We start from the raw sequence: 19099 nt of genomic DNA, 5'->3' as shown, positions 1-19099 counted from the left end.
GTGGCCCATTTTGTTTCTGATAGTTAACAGAAGAAGTAACTAAATTACCTGCATAATCAATTTAAATATACCATAGGAAAGCACTAACATAATCTAAAATGACACTGAGTATAATCATGACAGATAGGTTTAAGAGTTTTGTTTTATTAGAAGAATAATGATTTCATCAAAGTATAAAGAAAATTGTAATTTGAAAAACACACTCATCATGTATTCTGGAGGTATTACATGTCTTTTTTTCTTTTTGTGCTGTCATTATTTCTGTTTGCTGGGACTCCTCTGTAAAAAAGACTAAAAAATCATGGTATTTACATAAATATTCAGAAAACTTCAAAAGAAAAACTCCATGATGGCTTGTTGTTCTATCATGGCATTGTAAAGAACTGAAATGTTTTACACAGAATCCAGCAGGTCTTCATTTTGCCTTATCTATGCCAAATATGCATTAATTATTAGCATTTATCCCTGATAGAAGATTTGGTTAACAAGTAAAAATTTCTAACTTATTTCAACTGAAATAGTAGTTTGAAATAAGTGGAGCAGGTTGAATAAGATAACAATTACCTACATTGGAAGCCTTGCATTTTGTAGGATGACACCCTTTCCAGCCATGTTTGTACAAAAATTTCTTTCATCACTATTATAAAGTTAATGGGTATTTATTGATTTTATTCAGCAAATATTCCACCTGCCAAGATGGAAAAGGATAGTGAGAAATTATCTTGGAATGATAACTCAAGTTTCTTTCGTTGTCTATTTAAATTTGGAAAAGATAAAAAAAGGGTACAGAGAAAGCAAAAATATTTTTATGATACTTTTAATATTGGTCACTCATATAATTGGGTGGTTTACAGTTTCAATTGAAAAAGAACCATCTTTACCTTCAGAATAGAAAATTTTCACAAATTCCAGGGTAAACTACATCTTGCAGTTAGTGTTAAAAAGGTAAACTGAAGATAGTTCCAATGATAAAAACCGTAAGTTAAAAATATTAAAAATCATATTGTCTTATTAATAATAAACTTAATCTCATCTGAAACCATAGATAACTACAACAAATGCACTAAAATACTTTAGTAATAACTCATAGTTCTTTTGTTGTATCACCTCAGAAGACAATTAATCTTTTGCCCAGACAACATTTCTTCTATAGCCATAGTTCCAACAAAGTCCCAGAGTAAAAGGAAACAGGATTAAAGACTTACAGTTTTAACTATTTCTGTACATTTGTATACAGAAGGTTCGGACTGCAATTTAGGCAAGGTTTTAATCCATAAAATTGAGTATTAGACATTTTTGTTTGAATTGAAGTGCTATGAAATTATTCATGTTCATTCACTTATGATAAAATATTCTGTACTCCCTTATTATGATATGAAAATATTTCTTCTTCCTTACTTCAGGAAATCCCTGTCTATCCTCAGATTCTGAAAAGGCATAATCAGTTACACACCATCTTTTCAGCATGTATTTTAATATCTTAGAGGACAATCATCATCATTTTATAAGGAAGCTTCAAATGTTAATATTTACCATTTTTTTGCCTACTTAGAGTTACCCACAAAAGTTTCCTGGCTTGATGCAGTGTGTACCTGCCTGAATGCTTCTTCCAGCAGGAGTGATAATAAGGATGTGAATATGCAGCCAAGAACTGGGAAAAGGCAGGGCTTTTTCTGTGAGGGATATTATTGTCTTATGCCAAGTTTAAATTACAGCAAATTTAAAATATTTTACAGTAGAGTCCTCTAAATGCTGCAGAAGATCACACCATTTTCATATATCTTCTAAGGAACATGGAAGTGTGTAAGTAGGAGAAGGTTTGGCAATGACTTTTTTTAAAATTCTCTACAATTAGAAATTTCTGTAGCTTTAAACATTCTAGTTCTGTTCTCATCTATGCATCTGTGAAAAATATTTTTCTAGAAAAAATATCATAGGAAATACTAATATTTTAAAGTAGTTTGGTACTTCTTAGTCAATGCTATAAGAAGTACTTTCAAAGCAGTGACTTTTTATTGCTTAAAAATATACAGAGAAAAGTGTAATATTTCTTATCTCTGAATATCTCTTATATTTGCACTTAAAATAAGACAATTCATAGGAATAAGCTTAAAAAATGGAATAATAGAATTCTGAATTTCCAAACTCTTTATACATTTAAGTTACATTTACCTTACGTAAGAGGAAGAGGTGTCTATGAAAAAAAAATTATTTAATTACAAAAACAAAACACAATCTCCTATTCTGCAATATTACGTGAAATAGTAAGAAGGAATTTTGTCACTCACTGAAATCTGTTTTAATAAAACATGCCAAACATTTCAGCATTTTAAATAATCAATTATTCTTCTTTTGACCATTTAAAATTTGTGTTTTGAATTCTAAGATATTTCTATACTGCAACTGTGTGAAAATTCAAAGTCTTTTTGTTCAACTGCTGCAGCTCAGTCCTGAAATTTTGCCTTCTAGTATAATTTGTTCTAGTATAATTTGTTATAAGAGAAGTTAGACTTTCAGGAACTCTCTAACCTGAATGATACAAATTTTAGAAACAATGACCTCATTCTGATCTAATTTAGCTCAGTGTAACTTTGAAGCCAAAGTTGTTGAAGATGTATGAAACTGGCACAAGTAGGATTGAAATCAGGTCCCTTATTTCTCTGAATTTAAAAGTGAGAGCGCTATGATGGAATCCCACTTCCTTGGCATCTCTGCTCATGTAAGACATGCACTGTTCTTGCAGTAGCACTCGGGAAATGTGCTTTCTGCTCCTCACACCATGAGCTACCATATTTTTTCTAAGTTGTGACAAGTATATTGTTTTCAAATAGACTTAATTCTCTGTCAAAAATTAAACTGGATGTCTACCAGATTGGTTTCAATACTGCAATAAACAAGTAGGACCTGAAAGCTGTTTCATACATGAGGACATTTTAACTTTCATCATGAAAAAGGGCAGTTCTTCCTATGTTTGTAAATGACCATAACACAGCCAATGCAAGGTTATATACGTATGTTTTCGATGCACTTAGTGACAAAGAACAGTGTATTTCCACCTGGTCCTGCAAGCACACATTTCTGCTCACACACCCTGCACTCTGAAGCTTTCAATCAACAACACAGAGACGTTGAATATTTTAAGATCGCTGGAGTCCATCCACATGTTGTGTTGGGGGTGTTGGTCAACAGCTGGCTGAATATGAGCTGGCAGCATGCCCAGGTGACTAAGAAGGCCAGTCACATCCTGGCTGGTATCAGCAATAGTGTGGCCAGCAGGACCAGGGCAGTGATCATCCTCCTGTATTCAGCCTGGTGAGGCTGCATTTTAAATACTGGGCTCAGTTTTGGGCCCCTCACTACAAGAAAGAGATTGAGGTGCTGGAGCATGTCCAGAGAAGGGTAACAAAGCTGGTGAAGGGTCTGGAGCACAAGTCCTATGAGGACTGGCTGGAGCATGTCCAGAGAAGGATAACAAAGCTGGTGAAGGGTCTGGAGCACAAGTCCTATGAGGACTGGCTGAGGAAGCTGGGTGTTTAGCCTGGAGAAAGAGAGGCTCAGGGGAGACCTTATCACTCTCTACAACTACCTGAGAGGAGTTGTAGACACAAGGGTGTGGGACTCTTCTCCAAAGTTACAAGAAACAGAATGAGAGGAAATGGCCTCTCAGTGGAGCAGAAATTCAAACTGGATATAAGGAAAAAATTGTTCACCGAAAGGGTTGTCAAACACTGGAACAGGAACAGGCTGCCCAGGGAATTAGTTGATTCACTATTCCTGGAGATATTTAAAAGGCGTGAATGTGACACTTGTTTAGTGGTGAACTTGTCACTCTTAAGTTAACAGCTGGACTTTATTCCAAAGATCTTTTCCAACCAGAATTCTATGCTTCTATGCATATGAGTTTCTCTGATAATAAAAACTATCTAGCCATCATGTTTTAATAAAATAAGAGTGAAAGCAAACACTAAATTTAAGAACTGCACCTCTGACAAAACACAAACACATTTGCCTTTCCCACCACAGATTCCACCCACATAAGATGTCAGCCACCATTTGTGCAAACAGATACCTCTCACAGGGTGCTCCGCAAAGTGGCTGGGAGCATGGTATGTGTGTACGCCTGAACTGTTTACCATCACTGGAAAATCTACTATGTCCTACTTTATATTTAGAACAAATTAGAGCAATATTTGGAGCTATCACGCACCTAGATTTCCTTGAATGAATTCTCTTCTTCAGTGTAGAGGTTGTCCCTCGCTGAAATCCTAAAGTTTGAGAGATTTGTAAAGAATTGTAGGGTGTTTAAGACCCTCACATGTTTGGGGAAGGTGCAGAAGGAACTCCAGCTTCAGTGCAGGTCACCTCTCTCATGCCGGTGGTCTGAGTGGGGGTACAACAAGCCCAAGGATCACAAGCTTTCCTGAGTCTCTTCAGATTGGTCCTTTGGCAGACTGCAGGTTTGACAGTATTGCCATAAGGAATACATGGGCAGTGGTACTGTTTGATTTTCTAAATTTACCTGTAAAGCCTGTGGACACACAGAATTAGCCTGCAGCACTCTGCTTCACATCTGCTTCATGCTGGCTAACAAACTATGGGGGCCCTTTCAAACCTCCCCTAAGGCCTACTCCTTACAATTGCACTGAAAAACATCTAAGTGAACATGCAGGTAAAAAAATACTCTGTCCCTCACAATAGAAGACACTTAAATTGGACAAGCAATGTAAAAAGGCTGGCCTAACTTGCACATCACAAAATACAGCTTTATTTGGACTTCTGTAGGTGACGTAGTTCAGTGTTCACTCTACTGCAACAACATCACAACTGTTCTCTTCTTACAAGACACATTTCTCGGAGCCTTCGAACTGAACCACGCAAACTGAGATGGTTTTGAGAAAGAACTGGTGATTTGAACAGTCTAGAACATTTATAAATATGTCACTATAATCCCTGGGTTTAGTGATAGAGGATCTATTTTACAGCCATTTAAAATTTACAATTTCATAAAAACATTGGCATTTCAAGAATTGTTTTTCTCTAACATTTTAACCAATTTTGATCTTTCATTATTAGGGAAAATAGCAATATACCTAATATTTTGGTCCAAAACATATAGGCAACTTCTTTTTTTTCTCTCCAAAGTGTACTTCCTAAGACAGGCAGGAGGTCCTGTCATGGAGATACAGCCTTGAACCATCTGCTACGCTGATCTCAGGACTAGCAGTAAGTGTTGTAAATGGAGACATCTTTGCAGTTTCACAAGCCTGGTATTCACAGCAAGAGTAAAGAAGGGTCTCTTACATAATGTGGAAAAAATATTGTGAGTTTCAGAAAAATTTAAATAGCACAATAAGAAAGAGTTGTTTATCCTATTCACAGAAAAAGGCAGAGGCCATCTGGTAAACTGGTGTTCAGTTATGTCACTAAAGAGAGCTCCAATGTGTATGATGACCTGCACAAAATTCAGTCTGGAAAATATGTATAATCCTGGCACAGCCTAAATTTCAGGTAAACACATTTGTAATCTCAGCTATGTCCATTTAACACTGTTCTCATGCGTTGTTTCCTGAGCTTCTAAAGAATGAACTCCTCTGTCACACTGTCAGCTCCTGACCATGGTCTTAGCACATCTCATCTCACCAAACACCCCCTCAGCCATCATGTCAATGCTGCCAGGTCCACATTCCTTGCTCAGGGAGTCCCAGTCTCTCTCACCAAAAAAATTCCAAGCCCAGCTTAGCCCTCCTGATCTTTTCTCTGAACGCCCTTTTCCCAGCCACTCATCATCCCTCCCAAAATGCTGGTTCTGCTTCTCAGAATCCTCTAACCTACCACTCAGGAAGTTCCAGTTCTCACCTTCCCAGTTATCTTTAGAAGACCTGTCCCCTTCACTTTATCTGCTCTTCCCAAACTACAAGTCACAGGCACTGCCTACTTTATCTTCTAGTTTAGCTCCTCCCTCTTCTTCTACAGACTATCAATCCACTGGTTTCCAGACACCCAATGACATTTTGTTGCCAATCCTAAACTACTTTCCCTTTTCTCCTCGTCCTCGTAATGTGTCCTAATTCCCATTCAATATGCCAGTCCTCAGCCTGGCATATGACTCAAATTTCCTGGTCCAAGTTTATTTGCATTACAAAAACTATTCAGTATCATAAGGATTTAGTTCTTCTGCAGTTGAATCTCCATCTGCAAGAATTCTTCAACCACGCTTGTGTTTCACACGACTGTCTATGGGGTACCAGAGTCTTTTCAGGGTATTCATCAGCTTTCTCTGCTCACAGTTTCCCTTGTCCCCCACAGAGAAGAGGCAGGAGCATTCCATGGCACTAGTTTCTCCGGCCATAACAAGAAACATGCATAAAAATAATTTTGCCTTGTCCCTCCCCTGAAAACAACTACATTTTTAAAAATCAAGGAAAAATTACCTTAAGGCAGATAGCTACTGAAATGAGGTCAGACCCAAATACTGAAAGGCACAGGCATTTAGCAATAACGGATGCTCTTCCCAGAGCTCTTAATCCAGCGGCTGGTCACTGTCTCCATTGAACTAATAGAACTAAATCTCTATCTTCATTTTGTATACATATTTATGTTCCAGCCTATATATGTATCAATTCTTTTCCTCTTGAAGATAAGCTTAAAAAGGCAAACTTTCAGTCCTTTTAAGAGCATATGACTACAATTTTTTCCTACAGTTTTGGGAAAAGTCACAATTTTCAGACTAGTTTCTTAAAACCAGTGTTAGGGCTTTGTAAAATCTGTGATGCAAATCAGTGAACACCTGCTCCTGCAGCTCAGACCCAGGTTGATTCTCACAGCAGAGCAGTTGTTAATATTTATTTGCAGAATCTGCGAAAAACTATGGGTATTCCAAGGAGAAAGATATGGAAAAAAAATTGTTCTCCTACTTCGGAGAACTCATTATTACCGCAACCAAATCCCCACTCTAACACTCCCACCCTTCATCACTGCAAGGACAAATATTTTATATTCAGCATTATATCTTGGGCCAAACAGACTTTGTATGTGACTTTAAAGGACAGCTAAGAAATATTCATGTCTGGGATGTTTTTAAAGAGTGGAAAGCAAGTAATTTGGGAGGAGAAGAAACTAATTTCTTATAAAAGGTGTTTAAAATAATTGTATTTTATCTATTATGGAAATAATGTATTGCAATACAAGGCGGACTGCTGGTGGCTTATGTGCTGGATTCGCTCTGGTGGTATTCATGAAGAAATCACTCTGAGTGCAGGCTGGTTTACACCAGAGGGATTCATGAAAATAAAAATAATGAGGTACGACTCTCTATGCCTACCTATAGCTATCCAGAAGGCTGGATCCAGGTAGTGAGATCCAATCCTCCTCCTCATCTTAAAAGATCTCTTCATTCCTCCCACATACCTAGCAGCAGCCAAATCATCCCAAATTCACTCAAACACTTTTCTGGAGCTTCCACTTCTGTGGTTAAAGAGCAGGGGAGAATTAGGAGGGTCTGAGGATATTATTCAATTATGTGGCCAGGCTGCTGAGGCTAGCACCAGCTGGCTCTGGTTCCAGGTACAGGTGTTACTGTTGGAATGACTTCCTGTGCTATGCATGGTCACTTCCTCCCAGCCCAGGACCTCCAGCACAGACTGGGAGCAGACACAGTCAGAAGCAGTCACATCCTTTCCCAGTTCAAGCAGTTGCTCTTCTCCTTTATGAAAAACCAAGGCTTTTGTCCACATTGGTTCCAGCCACAGGCCATCACTGGGCCACACTAACACAGTTACACTCTGTATGTCATGACAAAGTGCTTACATTAATTCAATCAAGATTAACAAAGTACAGAGCATTTTTTTTTCCTGCAAAATTTTTGCAACCTTTTTAAATTAATTTATATAATAAATATCTAGCTTCATTCACTACCTCAGAAGTCAGGACAGACATGACATTGTCATTATTATTAACTGTTGTTATCAGTAAGAATGTTTTCTTTGGCACTTAAAATACAGAATTATTTAAGTGAAAGCTGTAAGTTTTGTAAGATCATTATTATGAAAGAGAATCTAGCATTGTACAGCATGTTTTAAACTCCTGTCTGAAGGGAGCCAAAGGCCCAATATGTAGACCAGACCCACTTCTTGGTGAAGTCTGGTGCATCCCTGGGACCTGGTTGTGAAGGCAAAGGTTCCTATCCTGGAAAGGCCCTCAGCCATTATAGATTTTTCAGGGGGCAGGAAAGTTGCAGTAAGAACTCCAAAGGCAAAGAGACGTCAGGGCTTTAGGATGACTGGTTAAGGAATCAGGAGCACAAGCGGTCTTCTCTATTCTCCCAGTTGCAGGAAATGATGAGGGAAGAGAGGGAGATCCAGCAGATCAATACTTGACTCCGAGCCTGGTGTCAGCAGAATTTTAGGGGGTTTTGATCATGTTTACACTTTACATGACACCAGGCCTGCAGATGACAAATGGGGGTCACCTGTCTCAAAAGGGGAAAAGGATCTTTTCTCAGGCATTGGCAGGGCTCATGGAGAGAGTTTTAAACTAGGTCTGAAGGGGAAAGGCATGACACCAGACTTGCTACAGATAAACCAAGGAGCAGCATTCCAATGTCTGAGAGACACTGTGCTAGTGGGGTCCTTCAGTCACTGTCTCCATGGAGGTAGGGGATAGAGATCCATGCAGCAGCAGACTCAAGGGTTATTGACATGTTAGAAGCCATGGAAGTGCTAAATTAGTGGTAATCAATAATCCTGCAGATCTTTTCCAACCTAAATGATCCTATGCTTTTATAATCCTAAATGTATATGCTTTGTGTGTTATGTGTACAAAAAACATATTGTTTGTATATTATTTTGTATTCTACATTTCCTACACTGAATTTCCATAAATAAACATTTTGTTACTACTTCCCATGTATTCATTGGTCCTATTTTCCTCAAGGTCACTTCTAAGAACAAAATCATGAACACCATAAAGTTGGCACAAGTTTTTTCTATTCATCAGGAAGACTAAGGGGGTCAAGGTTTCAGCACAGTTGTTCCACATAAGTACATGCAACTGTCTACTTTGACCTGGTGAAATTTCTTTCCATTCTACACTATCTTGCTCCTTACTTATCAGATCATGGTTGCTGATATTGACATATGAAAATTCAGAGTTATTTCACTGACTCTAGTTAATTACTTGCTTCAGAACGAATTTGATAGTAATATTAATAATAGTAATAGTAATAGTAATAATAATAAATAGCAGTAAATTTTCTATCCCAAATCCACAGGAGCAGATGACCATTTAGGAGAAGTAATAAAGGTTCACTGGTATAAGAATAATAACTCAAAAAAAGCTTAAAACAACACACACGAGGGTAAGCGAACTAATAATATTCATTTGATCGAGTTTAAACTCATGGTCCAACGTTGTCATATTTAAGTCATAATTTATCTTTTTATGGGCTGGGAAATCATTTCAATCAATCTTAGTTTTCTGACATTGGAGTAACTCCAAAACTACATCTAAAAAGCACTACAATAAAAAATCATCAATCATCATAGCACCGCAAGAAAAAGGAACCTCCATTGGTTTAAACCACATCAGTCATTTTAAATTTGTTTCAAAACTTCAATGGGTTAACTTTATATACACAGGTCTTTTTGCAGATCAGATGCTCTTTAACCTGCAGCAGACAGCACAAAACTGGCATAAGGTCTGCATCATGTGCTCCAGTTAATTCAACAAAAATGTGGTCATGCGCCCACCCTTGATCCAGATCAAATATACACTCATTGTGATCCAGGAGCACGCAAATCTGGTATTAGTGGACATGAAACCATGGCCTTATATGACAGCCCAGCTTTAGATACTTTGCAGATTTCATTGACAGGGTTTTCAGTAGGAATGTTGTCTCCTTTAACTTATCCAAACACTTACAGTAGCTGTGATGTTTTCTACGTAAATCATTAAATTTAAATTTACATAAATTAAACACATAATCAGAAAAAAAAAAACCATCCCAATTCCCATCAGAACAAAGTTGAGTCATCTGTGAAGGGCTGTAGATGTGCGGTTGCAATAAATTTAAAGAGCTAAAATAAACTTCCAAAGTAATGGAAACCAAATCAAATCTATGTATTGAAACAACCAAAAAATTGGAACTCTTACCTTTTTCACTAACACTTTCACTTTCAATCTCTACATCATCACAACTTGTATATTCAGGAGTGGACGCCAATTCTTCTTCTGAGCTACTTAATGAAACCTGGCGCATTTTACCTCCTTTTTTTGTTTTATGGGGCTTTGGTGGTGGAGGTCTGACAGATTCAGACTGGTCTGAGCTGAGTGAATCATTCCGTAACATGGTCTCCATCTTTTCACGTTTTGTTTTCCGTACAGCAGAACTGGGATCCAAATGGTGCTGTTTCCTTAATGAATCAGAGCGCCTCATGTCTGGTCTTTCCAGAGGAATTGGACTCCTCCTAGGTGTAGGAGGGCTATGATTTGTGGTCCTCTGACGATTGGGACTAGGTCCCTGAGCCTCTCGAGTTCTTTCCATAGAGTATGAACGTTGATTTTCCATGGCAGCCCTGCGCTCAGACACAGATCTTTGTCTTGATGGCCGTTCCATCCGGAGCATGGACATCCGAGAATCTTCCAACTCTGTATTTGCCAGTGAGACATCGCTATGTCTCCGTTCATGACGTGCTCGGGACACTTCAGCATGGATACGCATTTGTTCCTCATATGGCTGTGGCTTGACTGGATAACGAGCCAAATTAGGATCACTTCGGTATCGTGCCTGGTATTCCTCCTCCCTCCTTTGCCTTTCATATTCTTCCCTGTTTTGTGCATCTTCTTCTTCTACCGGATACTCCTTGGAACGCCTGCGGCTCCTTCTGTTGGAATCTCTATAATCACCCAGTTCAGATTCTTCATATAACTGAGGCCCACGCTGTGACCGCCTATCTGAATAATCTGATGGTGACCTGGGCATCGCACTGTCTGATGTAGCATACTGTGAATATTCGTCTCTCTCGTCCCTTTGGTCGTATCTTCTGCTCTGTTCTCTTGATATTGAAGGGCTTCTTTTCCTAAATAATCACGGCAAGAAAGCAGAAAGAGAATTCTGTCAATATTTTATGTAGCACAAAATTACAGCTAATGCTAGTTAAAAGATAGCATGACCAGCTAATGGAAAAAAAATCCATTCATTGCGTTTCTTTGTGAATGTGCTCTCACATTTTCTCTACTAAATTAAAGAAAGCATGTCATGCTATAAATCTGCTTATGGTGCACAGATTGAAGAAAAAGCAGCTTTGAAGGAAAAATGCTAATACGACTTCATAAAATATAGAATACAAATACTTAGGCTACTTTGTAGTCATGATTGCTTTACAAGTACCAAAATTTTATAATCCTTTGTAATCATTTCACAATATAACTTGACCATATACTTCTATTTCATAGAGTTTGATAATCGCCATAGAAATTAGGGCTAGAAGAATCATTCAATTAGTTTGCTCTTTTAGCAGCTGTTATTGCTCAAAATCACACATTTCAGTTCCTACAAAACCATAATTTGTGCCAAGGGCAGAAAACAGACAAAGATTCAATGGCAGCATCTGTCTAAATCAGATGAACTCAGAAGCCCTGAACTCAGAAAACAAGCCACTTTTTTGTGTTGTGAAGGGAAAGAGTTTCAAAGTGCTGCCTGAGAAAAGAATCCTTCCCATCTCTATAGGGATGGTAGCAGTATTAGTCCAAGCATTTGTTCAAGACAGACACCAGAATGGAGTTCTTGCGCCACATAAAGCATTGACTCTTTGATGTCATTGACACCATCTAGCTACAGACAACTAGAGACTTCAGAGGAAGGTGGAAGAAGAATTAACAAATATTCTTTCCTGACAGTGAAATGATAGATTGAAGCATGTGATTCATTTATATGTAATATTTTCATAAAGGGTGTGTCTGGAACATATAATGAATGTCATGGCTTCTGTTTGACACAACATTGTTTGATACATGGTTAGAAGGGATCAGTTACATGGGAAAAAACAAACCGGATCTTCAAATTTTGCCTTTATCAATCCTTATAGGGTAATAAGCATGCAAAATGTTACTTTCCAGATATGTCCTGATTCATGCTTGGCTTTTCACCCTACATGGATCTCAAGAAGTTACCTGAAGGAAACTGGAGTAAAAATCCCAGATAAAAGAGACTGAGAGGTGGGCCTTCTCTGGGATAATGTAGATCAACTCAAACTTTAAGCAATAAAAATACAAATGAGAAGCTATTTTTGTATTGTTAGTCCTTTCTTCTTATATTTAGTTCTACCTTTATAATTAAGATCCCTTTTAAAATGTTTTCTACACTCACAAAATGACCACTGATTCCAAAGGGCAGCCTTGCAGGCAGCAACCAGGAGATCCTGCCTAGTCTTTAGGACACGAAAAAAGGCAAGCAAATACAAAGCCCTGTTGTTGCCACAGTTGTCCAAGAGGAAGAAAGGAAACACTTCAATTTAGTGAAGGGGAGAAGGAGAAACAGGTTCTCCTCGGTGCCCAGGAAAGTATAAAGGGCTCTGTCTATCTGATAGGAGAGAAAACACTCTTTTCACAGCCAGGAAGGAAATGCAATCTCTGCTCAGCAAGGGAAAACCACAACTGTCCATGCAGAGTGTGTGTGGTATGTGGGGTGACTGGCAAACTGGCATTCTGTACTGTCTTAGGTACCATACAGGATTATTAAACTGTGCTTGAAAGATTTGGACCCAGTAGTGCCTTGTAAATAGTAAAGTACTTTAGCTTTGCAATGGCATCTGCAAATGAGAAAGCTAATTCAATCTTGCAAAAATGAAACTCTTCGTGCAAAGCATGACAAGTACTATAAGCTTCACGTGGATGCTTATTTGCTTACGGTGAAACTAAAATGTCCCATATGTCTTGTTACAGTAGCATGTTAGTACCAGCACAAATTATAACCTCTGTAAGTTTAACAAAATCTCTATATTTTCTGCTACTGGGGACTCAACTTGAATCGCTCTAATGCAACATGAACAGAATTTTGTAAGTCTAATACCAGAATGGCCAACGGGAACGGACAATCAGAACAACAGAACTACCCAAATGCAGACAGTTTGCAAAGACATAGAAGTTTCGTTTAGACAACAGAGATTAGATGCAGAAATGCCTCAAGGAAGATAAATATTTTTCACTTAAATACTTCAGAGGATGAAAATTACGCCACATCCCAAAACAAGTTGTTCCAAGAGCAAATTACCCAATCCCTGAAAATTTCTCTTTGCTATAGCAAAAGTTTGCATAACTTCCACACCCCAGTTGTGGCCCCCATACAGGAAAAATCTGCACTCATCAGATACAGGCATTCATTCATGCAGATCTCATTGCAAGATTGAGACAAATACGTGTACACATGAAATGTATGCATACTATACTGTTAATACACTGTCTGTACTCAGTCTATATTACCTATAGATCATATGTCATCATAGCCACACTTCTTGTATAAATTTGATCCTCCAAAGCATTAAAACACTCTAGTAAACCTTATTTACTCTAGTAAATAAGGTTTATAGGATCAACTCCATGATGAACTGTGTAACACACAAAGCCATATAGATTCTAGTTTGGCAAATCTTGTATGTGCCTTGGAGCAGTCTGAGCGTACACATGCTTCAGTATTAAACATCTACATACTTGTATCTACAGCAATATAAACAACACAATAGTAAGAATTGGTTTAGCTACAAATAGATTATATAAACACACACTAAACATGTGTGTGTATATATATACATATAAATAAATTAATATGACTCCATGCCACAGTGTCCTCATATGGATACAATTCTTTTCTGGTGACATTACTGCTATAATGTCATGGGGGGAAGGCTGAGCGGGATAAAATAGATGGATTACTGTATGAGTAAAAACATTATTGTAGACTTGTCGCCGAGGAAAACGTGTTTCTATTAAGGAAACATCATCTGATGAACTGGCACATGACTTACTAAAAAATACACCCTCCACAATTAACTGTTAATGAGAGGAGGATGTGGTGATTTAGCATTATATATTTATACCACTTGCACAAACATTTTCTAACCTCGTGTGCTACATTTACCACAAACAGTCATTTTTCTTCCTCCATTTAAGACATCAATATAGGAATACTATCTATGGCTGACAGTAATGTAAAGAGCAGCTGGGTCCTCAATCTACTTCAACCTTTCATGAAGGAAAAAGCTTTGCACAGCTGCCCTTCATGTGGCAACTAATAGGGCACATGCAAGAAAAAGGACCTACCTGATAATGTACTGCTTTTCTTCAGAGAAAGCAACCTGATAGAAAAAAGTAACTAATTTAATTCCTGGCCTATGCTGACTAGCATTATCAAACCCCCTTTCTAATTAATTTTGTTCCTGTCATCTAACTTCACTACTGAAGCTAACCAGAAATTGTAGTCCTGTCCATCAGAAATAAATTAACTGTACCTGTACACCTGATTTGCCAGAAACCTTCTGTCAGGAGAGGGCTCATCCTGCCCTGCAGTCACCACACCCTTAGTATTAAAGTCTGTCATTCTCTCTACTGGTCATCACAGCATAATTACCCCCCCCTTTAACATTCAACATTTTTTTAATTTCAAAAATACCTGCTATATACGTAGCTGTACAATGAATGCTAAACATTTTAAATCAGAGTTATGAAATCACGGTAGGAGGGAACTAGTACTGATGAAAACTTATGGCCTGTCCCTACTATCAAAAATCTGCTGCTATTTTTAGATCACTAGCTAATTCTCATTCACCTTCATGAGCCTCTGTCTAATCCATTTCTCATCATTAACTACCTTAAAGACACCTTAATGAAACCCTTTCATCATGCATCTCCAGCTGGATACACCATGGAAAATAATTATTCCTGCCTTTCCAGGACTTTCCTAGAACTTCAAAAGCTACGTGAACTTTAAGGGTGTGATATGCACCCTCCAGCTGCCAGCTGAACTAAGCACTATGTATCTCTTGTCAGAAGGATTATCACCTTTTCTGAAAAGGCTGTAACACCTCTGAAAAATCCTCCAGGCCATTGTGATTGCTACTTGTCTGAAACAGCTAGTAAATAAAATCTCTATTATGGTTAAAAAACTCTAATATCTGCAAAAATCTCTTTGTCAGGCACATTCTATAAACATTGTTTTTTTCAGATACAGAATATAAAACCTTTTTTTTTCCTACTTATTACTGTATATTTATTTTTTTATTCTAATTTATCAATACATGACATTTGGTCTTTTAATACACAGCCCATAACCTTACACTGATGGAAACCTTATTTGCAGTGCAGTACAGATATCACTAATATTATGGAAAAGCAAATAGCTTGACTGTAATCTGACCTCATGCTCATAAAGTTAAATTATTCAACTCCTCCACAACACAATAGAATTAAGTGCTTAAAATATAACATAGGAAGAATATAAGACAGCTATTCGGCTTTGATGGCTGTGATTTCCATAATGGAACTAAATCACTTGAAAGTCTTTGACATTCACTTGTATTCTTCCTTACAGAGAAAACACTCTCCTGCTTTGATTTAGGTTTTTAGAAATTTAGCCCAAATGTATTGTAGAAAAGGAAATTTTAAAAATCAAGTATCAGAAGTCAGAGATATTAAAAAAAAATTGTAATATGTGAAGTATTTATATCACTGTCAAAACTAGATGTCAGACCCTCCTGCTAGTAATCTTGTTCTCAGACTAATAGAATACACATTTGAGCCGGAGAAAACTCATGAAAACATCATTCTGAAGATGTGTTTAACCACGTAAATTAAGTTTCATTTACTTGAAGATTATTATTTATCCGAAGCTTTGGATCAATTAAAAAATGATAAGGTCTCAGTGGGCCTGAGCCATCAGCTATTTGAAAATTGAATGTTGGCCATCTACTTGTAAGATCTAATTATAATTTACTTGACAATACTTTAAGGTTTTGTTCTCTCCTATAAATTATCAAGGAATAAAATTGAATGGAAAACTAAAACTGAAAATACCTCTCCTGCATACACTGTAATTTTGCTTAACTCAAAATGTGATCCTTTCAGTACATGAAAGAATAATTCATAGAAGGCAAAAATTGACATTTTCCACCAGAACTTTGTCACTAAAGCCATGCAAGATACAGGGCTTCTTGTTAGAGCCTCACCAAATGCACTGAACACACCTTCATCTTTCCTTTACTATATGGCTCCTGTCAGGGAAACAGCATTTGTTGATTTAAGAATAGTTCTACTATTTGAAACTTTTGTATTTCTATGTGTTGGGTTGGACAGACAGGCAAAGCACTTGTTTTAAAACAACGGGGACAGGGAGCAGATAAAGCAGCTTGCCAAAAGTTCCCAGGCTGCCAGGAGGTGAGGTGAGCACACTCTGGACCTTGTACCCAAAGCCCCATGAGTGCAATGAACCCAGAAAACTTGCTGTGCACTTTAAGATCTGCCTGCCTTTCCCAAGTAGGGATCTACGCTCTCATTTAGGAAAGCATTTCCACAGACTTCCTTTCCCATACTGAAAAATCAGCAAAATGTTTACCTATTTTTGGCAATGGCTTTAAAAGGCTAGCTGGCATTGATTTAACTCATTCTCTGCTTATAACTTCTGCTTTTGCTGAGTCATATTGTGCAGGAGAATCCATTTTGCACATTCTTTGAAGCAGCTATGGCTCCCTTATTGAAAAAAGAGGGATTTTTTAGACTTCTAAGCAGTTCCAGTTTCTACCAATATCTCTCTTTACAGTTCCTCTATGCTGTCTAGTTTTATACTAGATTAAACTTCTGTTTTGTCAGTTCCCCTCTCCTTAGCTTCTCACCCCCTCAAAAGAAGATGAAGAATGTAAGCAACCAGTGCAGAATTCACAAGTTAATTAAACAGCCTACTTTGATAAATGGAAAAGGTGTTTATTGCACTTCTTGACCAATAGGGTTTTAAAAAAATTGTCCTGAAGTACATCTAACACTCACATATCTAAGGAATCCATTAGGTAAAGCTCATGTGAGACAATATTTCTTTCCTCATTTCAGCCATGCCCTGCAATTTTATTTTATAGTAACCATACTTTGAACCATTAGAATACACTCCAGCTAAATATCTCCAAAGAATATGAATTAAGTTTACAATGATGATTAGTAAATTTACTGAAGCATGAGACTGGTAGAGCAGATGTTGATCTCTATTAGATTTTATCTGAAAATATAAATTCACTGACTGCAGGCTTGTATCAACAGAATGAAAGGAAATCTGTAGTAACAAAATGTCATTTTAATTAAAGTCACCACTGATAACAACTTTGACTTGAACTTGACGTGATTGCACAGACATATGAAACAACACATTTCTCTTCCGTACAAGTAATTCAGCAAAAATTCACCATTGCAGAAGGGTTAATTTCAATTTGTATCAGGAAAAGAATTATAACACGTAAAAAACAAGTAGCTACTGAACAAAAAGAGTGATTGTAAGTATCAATTACTAATCTACAAATATTCAGGTAATATTTTTTTTCACTTTTTTATTTCTTAAATCACGAACATCGCAGATAGGAAAACTGGACTAACAGTAGAATTACTTTGTCCTCCTTTATTTTGCCTGAGTAGTCAGTAGCCCTTATATCACATAATATGATTTTAGAGAACTGCAGAGAAATAAAAAAACTATATTTTACTCTGAGCATTCATTCAGATACATTGATGAATGCTTACCTCTTATAAATAGGTTAAACACTCTAAGATTTTTCTTTATTTCAACTTTTGAACATTTTCAAAAGTAATATTTTGCTAATTATTTCCACTTAATAGATAAGCAATATTGCACCTTTTCTTTTAGTAAAAATTTCATCTCAAAAAAAAAGATAATAATAAAAACAATAATAAATAGCAAATGGATTAAATTTTTTTCAAGAATAATTGGTTAAAATGGGCATTCATGCTATCTGCATCAATACTGACACTACAGAAATCATTTGCAGAAGGGAGGAATCAATTAACAGCTGTCCTACAGCAGGATTCAAATTAGATTAAAACACATGGTGTTAAAAGAATAGTAGGTCACAGTAACACTAACATAAGAGTGAGTAAATATAATACTGAACTGTTATTAAAAAGTACAAATAATATAAAATAAAAGGACATTTCAAAATTCTACATACACTATTTTTTCTTAAAAGAAATACAACATTTCAAGAATTAATTTTTCACAGAATATAGAATATGATTTAAGAAACTAAATTATAGGGAAGCACTAGATTTTGTTAATTATAATATTCTCATACATCTGAAGCACAAAAAAAAAGTTTTTCAGTACTTCCTTGGAGTTTTTTACTAAAAGTAAAAAAATCTCCCTAATCATCCCCCAAAAGAACAAGAAATGCTGAGCATTAGACATTGTTTTCACACAACACATTCTGCATCTTTCTTCCCTGCTTTACCTTTTGATCAGCCACTGCACATCTGGGAAGTAGGAAGCCTCGGGTTCATGAGAATACATCAATTTCTGTTCTCGCTAGCGCTTTCATTTAATCCTCTATGTTCAGTGAAATCATATAAACTATCCCTTAATTTCAAGACACATATGTTTTACAAACCCTCCCCTTCCCCCACAATGCACTTATAAAATATAAGGCATCTAGGGAAAAAAATAAAGTTTAGTATCTGAAACAACAGCAATTCAAGTCAGAGAGCTGACCCAATGGGAAGCTATTGAGAGCATGAGAGGAGTGTTAGAGTTTAATGCTGTTACCATGTGCTGTATATAGCTGGAGGTCAAGTAAGAATTTACCCTATAAGGAGGATTATGGTACTTAGCTGATTAGTGCCTTGCTACAGTACTATTACCTACAAATGTACATGCTGGTCAGGGCATTTCATTTAAACTATTTTTAAAATTGTGCAGTTCCAGTATTTTACGTTTTGTGATACTAGTTGCAGCATTTTCTTTATGTTCTAGGTCTCAAACTAAGTTATGTAATATCTCTACTTTCAGTTTGTAAGAAGTCAAATTTTGGCATAATTTTCAACTATTAGGCTAAAATAGCTG

General features: G+C 37.0%; 1 protein-coding gene across 49 annotated transcripts in view; it reads right to left on the bottom strand.

Annotated features, from left to right (window-relative positions):
* The window catches only part of RIMS2 (regulating synaptic membrane exocytosis 2), a 467470-nt gene that overhangs the window by 254907 nt on the left and 193464 nt on the right, over positions 1 to 19099 (bottom strand). For all 49 annotated transcript variants that reach the window (XM_032131090.1, XM_032131097.1, XM_032131106.1 and 46 more), the window contains one exon: positions 10150 to 11075. In XM_032131090.1, coding sequence (XP_031986981.1) covers positions 10150 to 11075 — 926 coding nt within the window. The remainder of the gene's footprint in view (positions 1 to 10149; positions 11076 to 19099) is intronic.

The sequence above is a fragment of the Corvus moneduloides genome, chromosome 1, assembly GCF_009650955.1.
Source record: "Corvus moneduloides isolate bCorMon1 chromosome 1, bCorMon1.pri, whole genome shotgun sequence".
Taxonomy (NCBI): Eukaryota; Metazoa; Chordata; class Aves; order Passeriformes; family Corvidae; genus Corvus; species Corvus moneduloides.
This window is presented reverse-complemented; position numbering and strand designations above follow the sequence as displayed.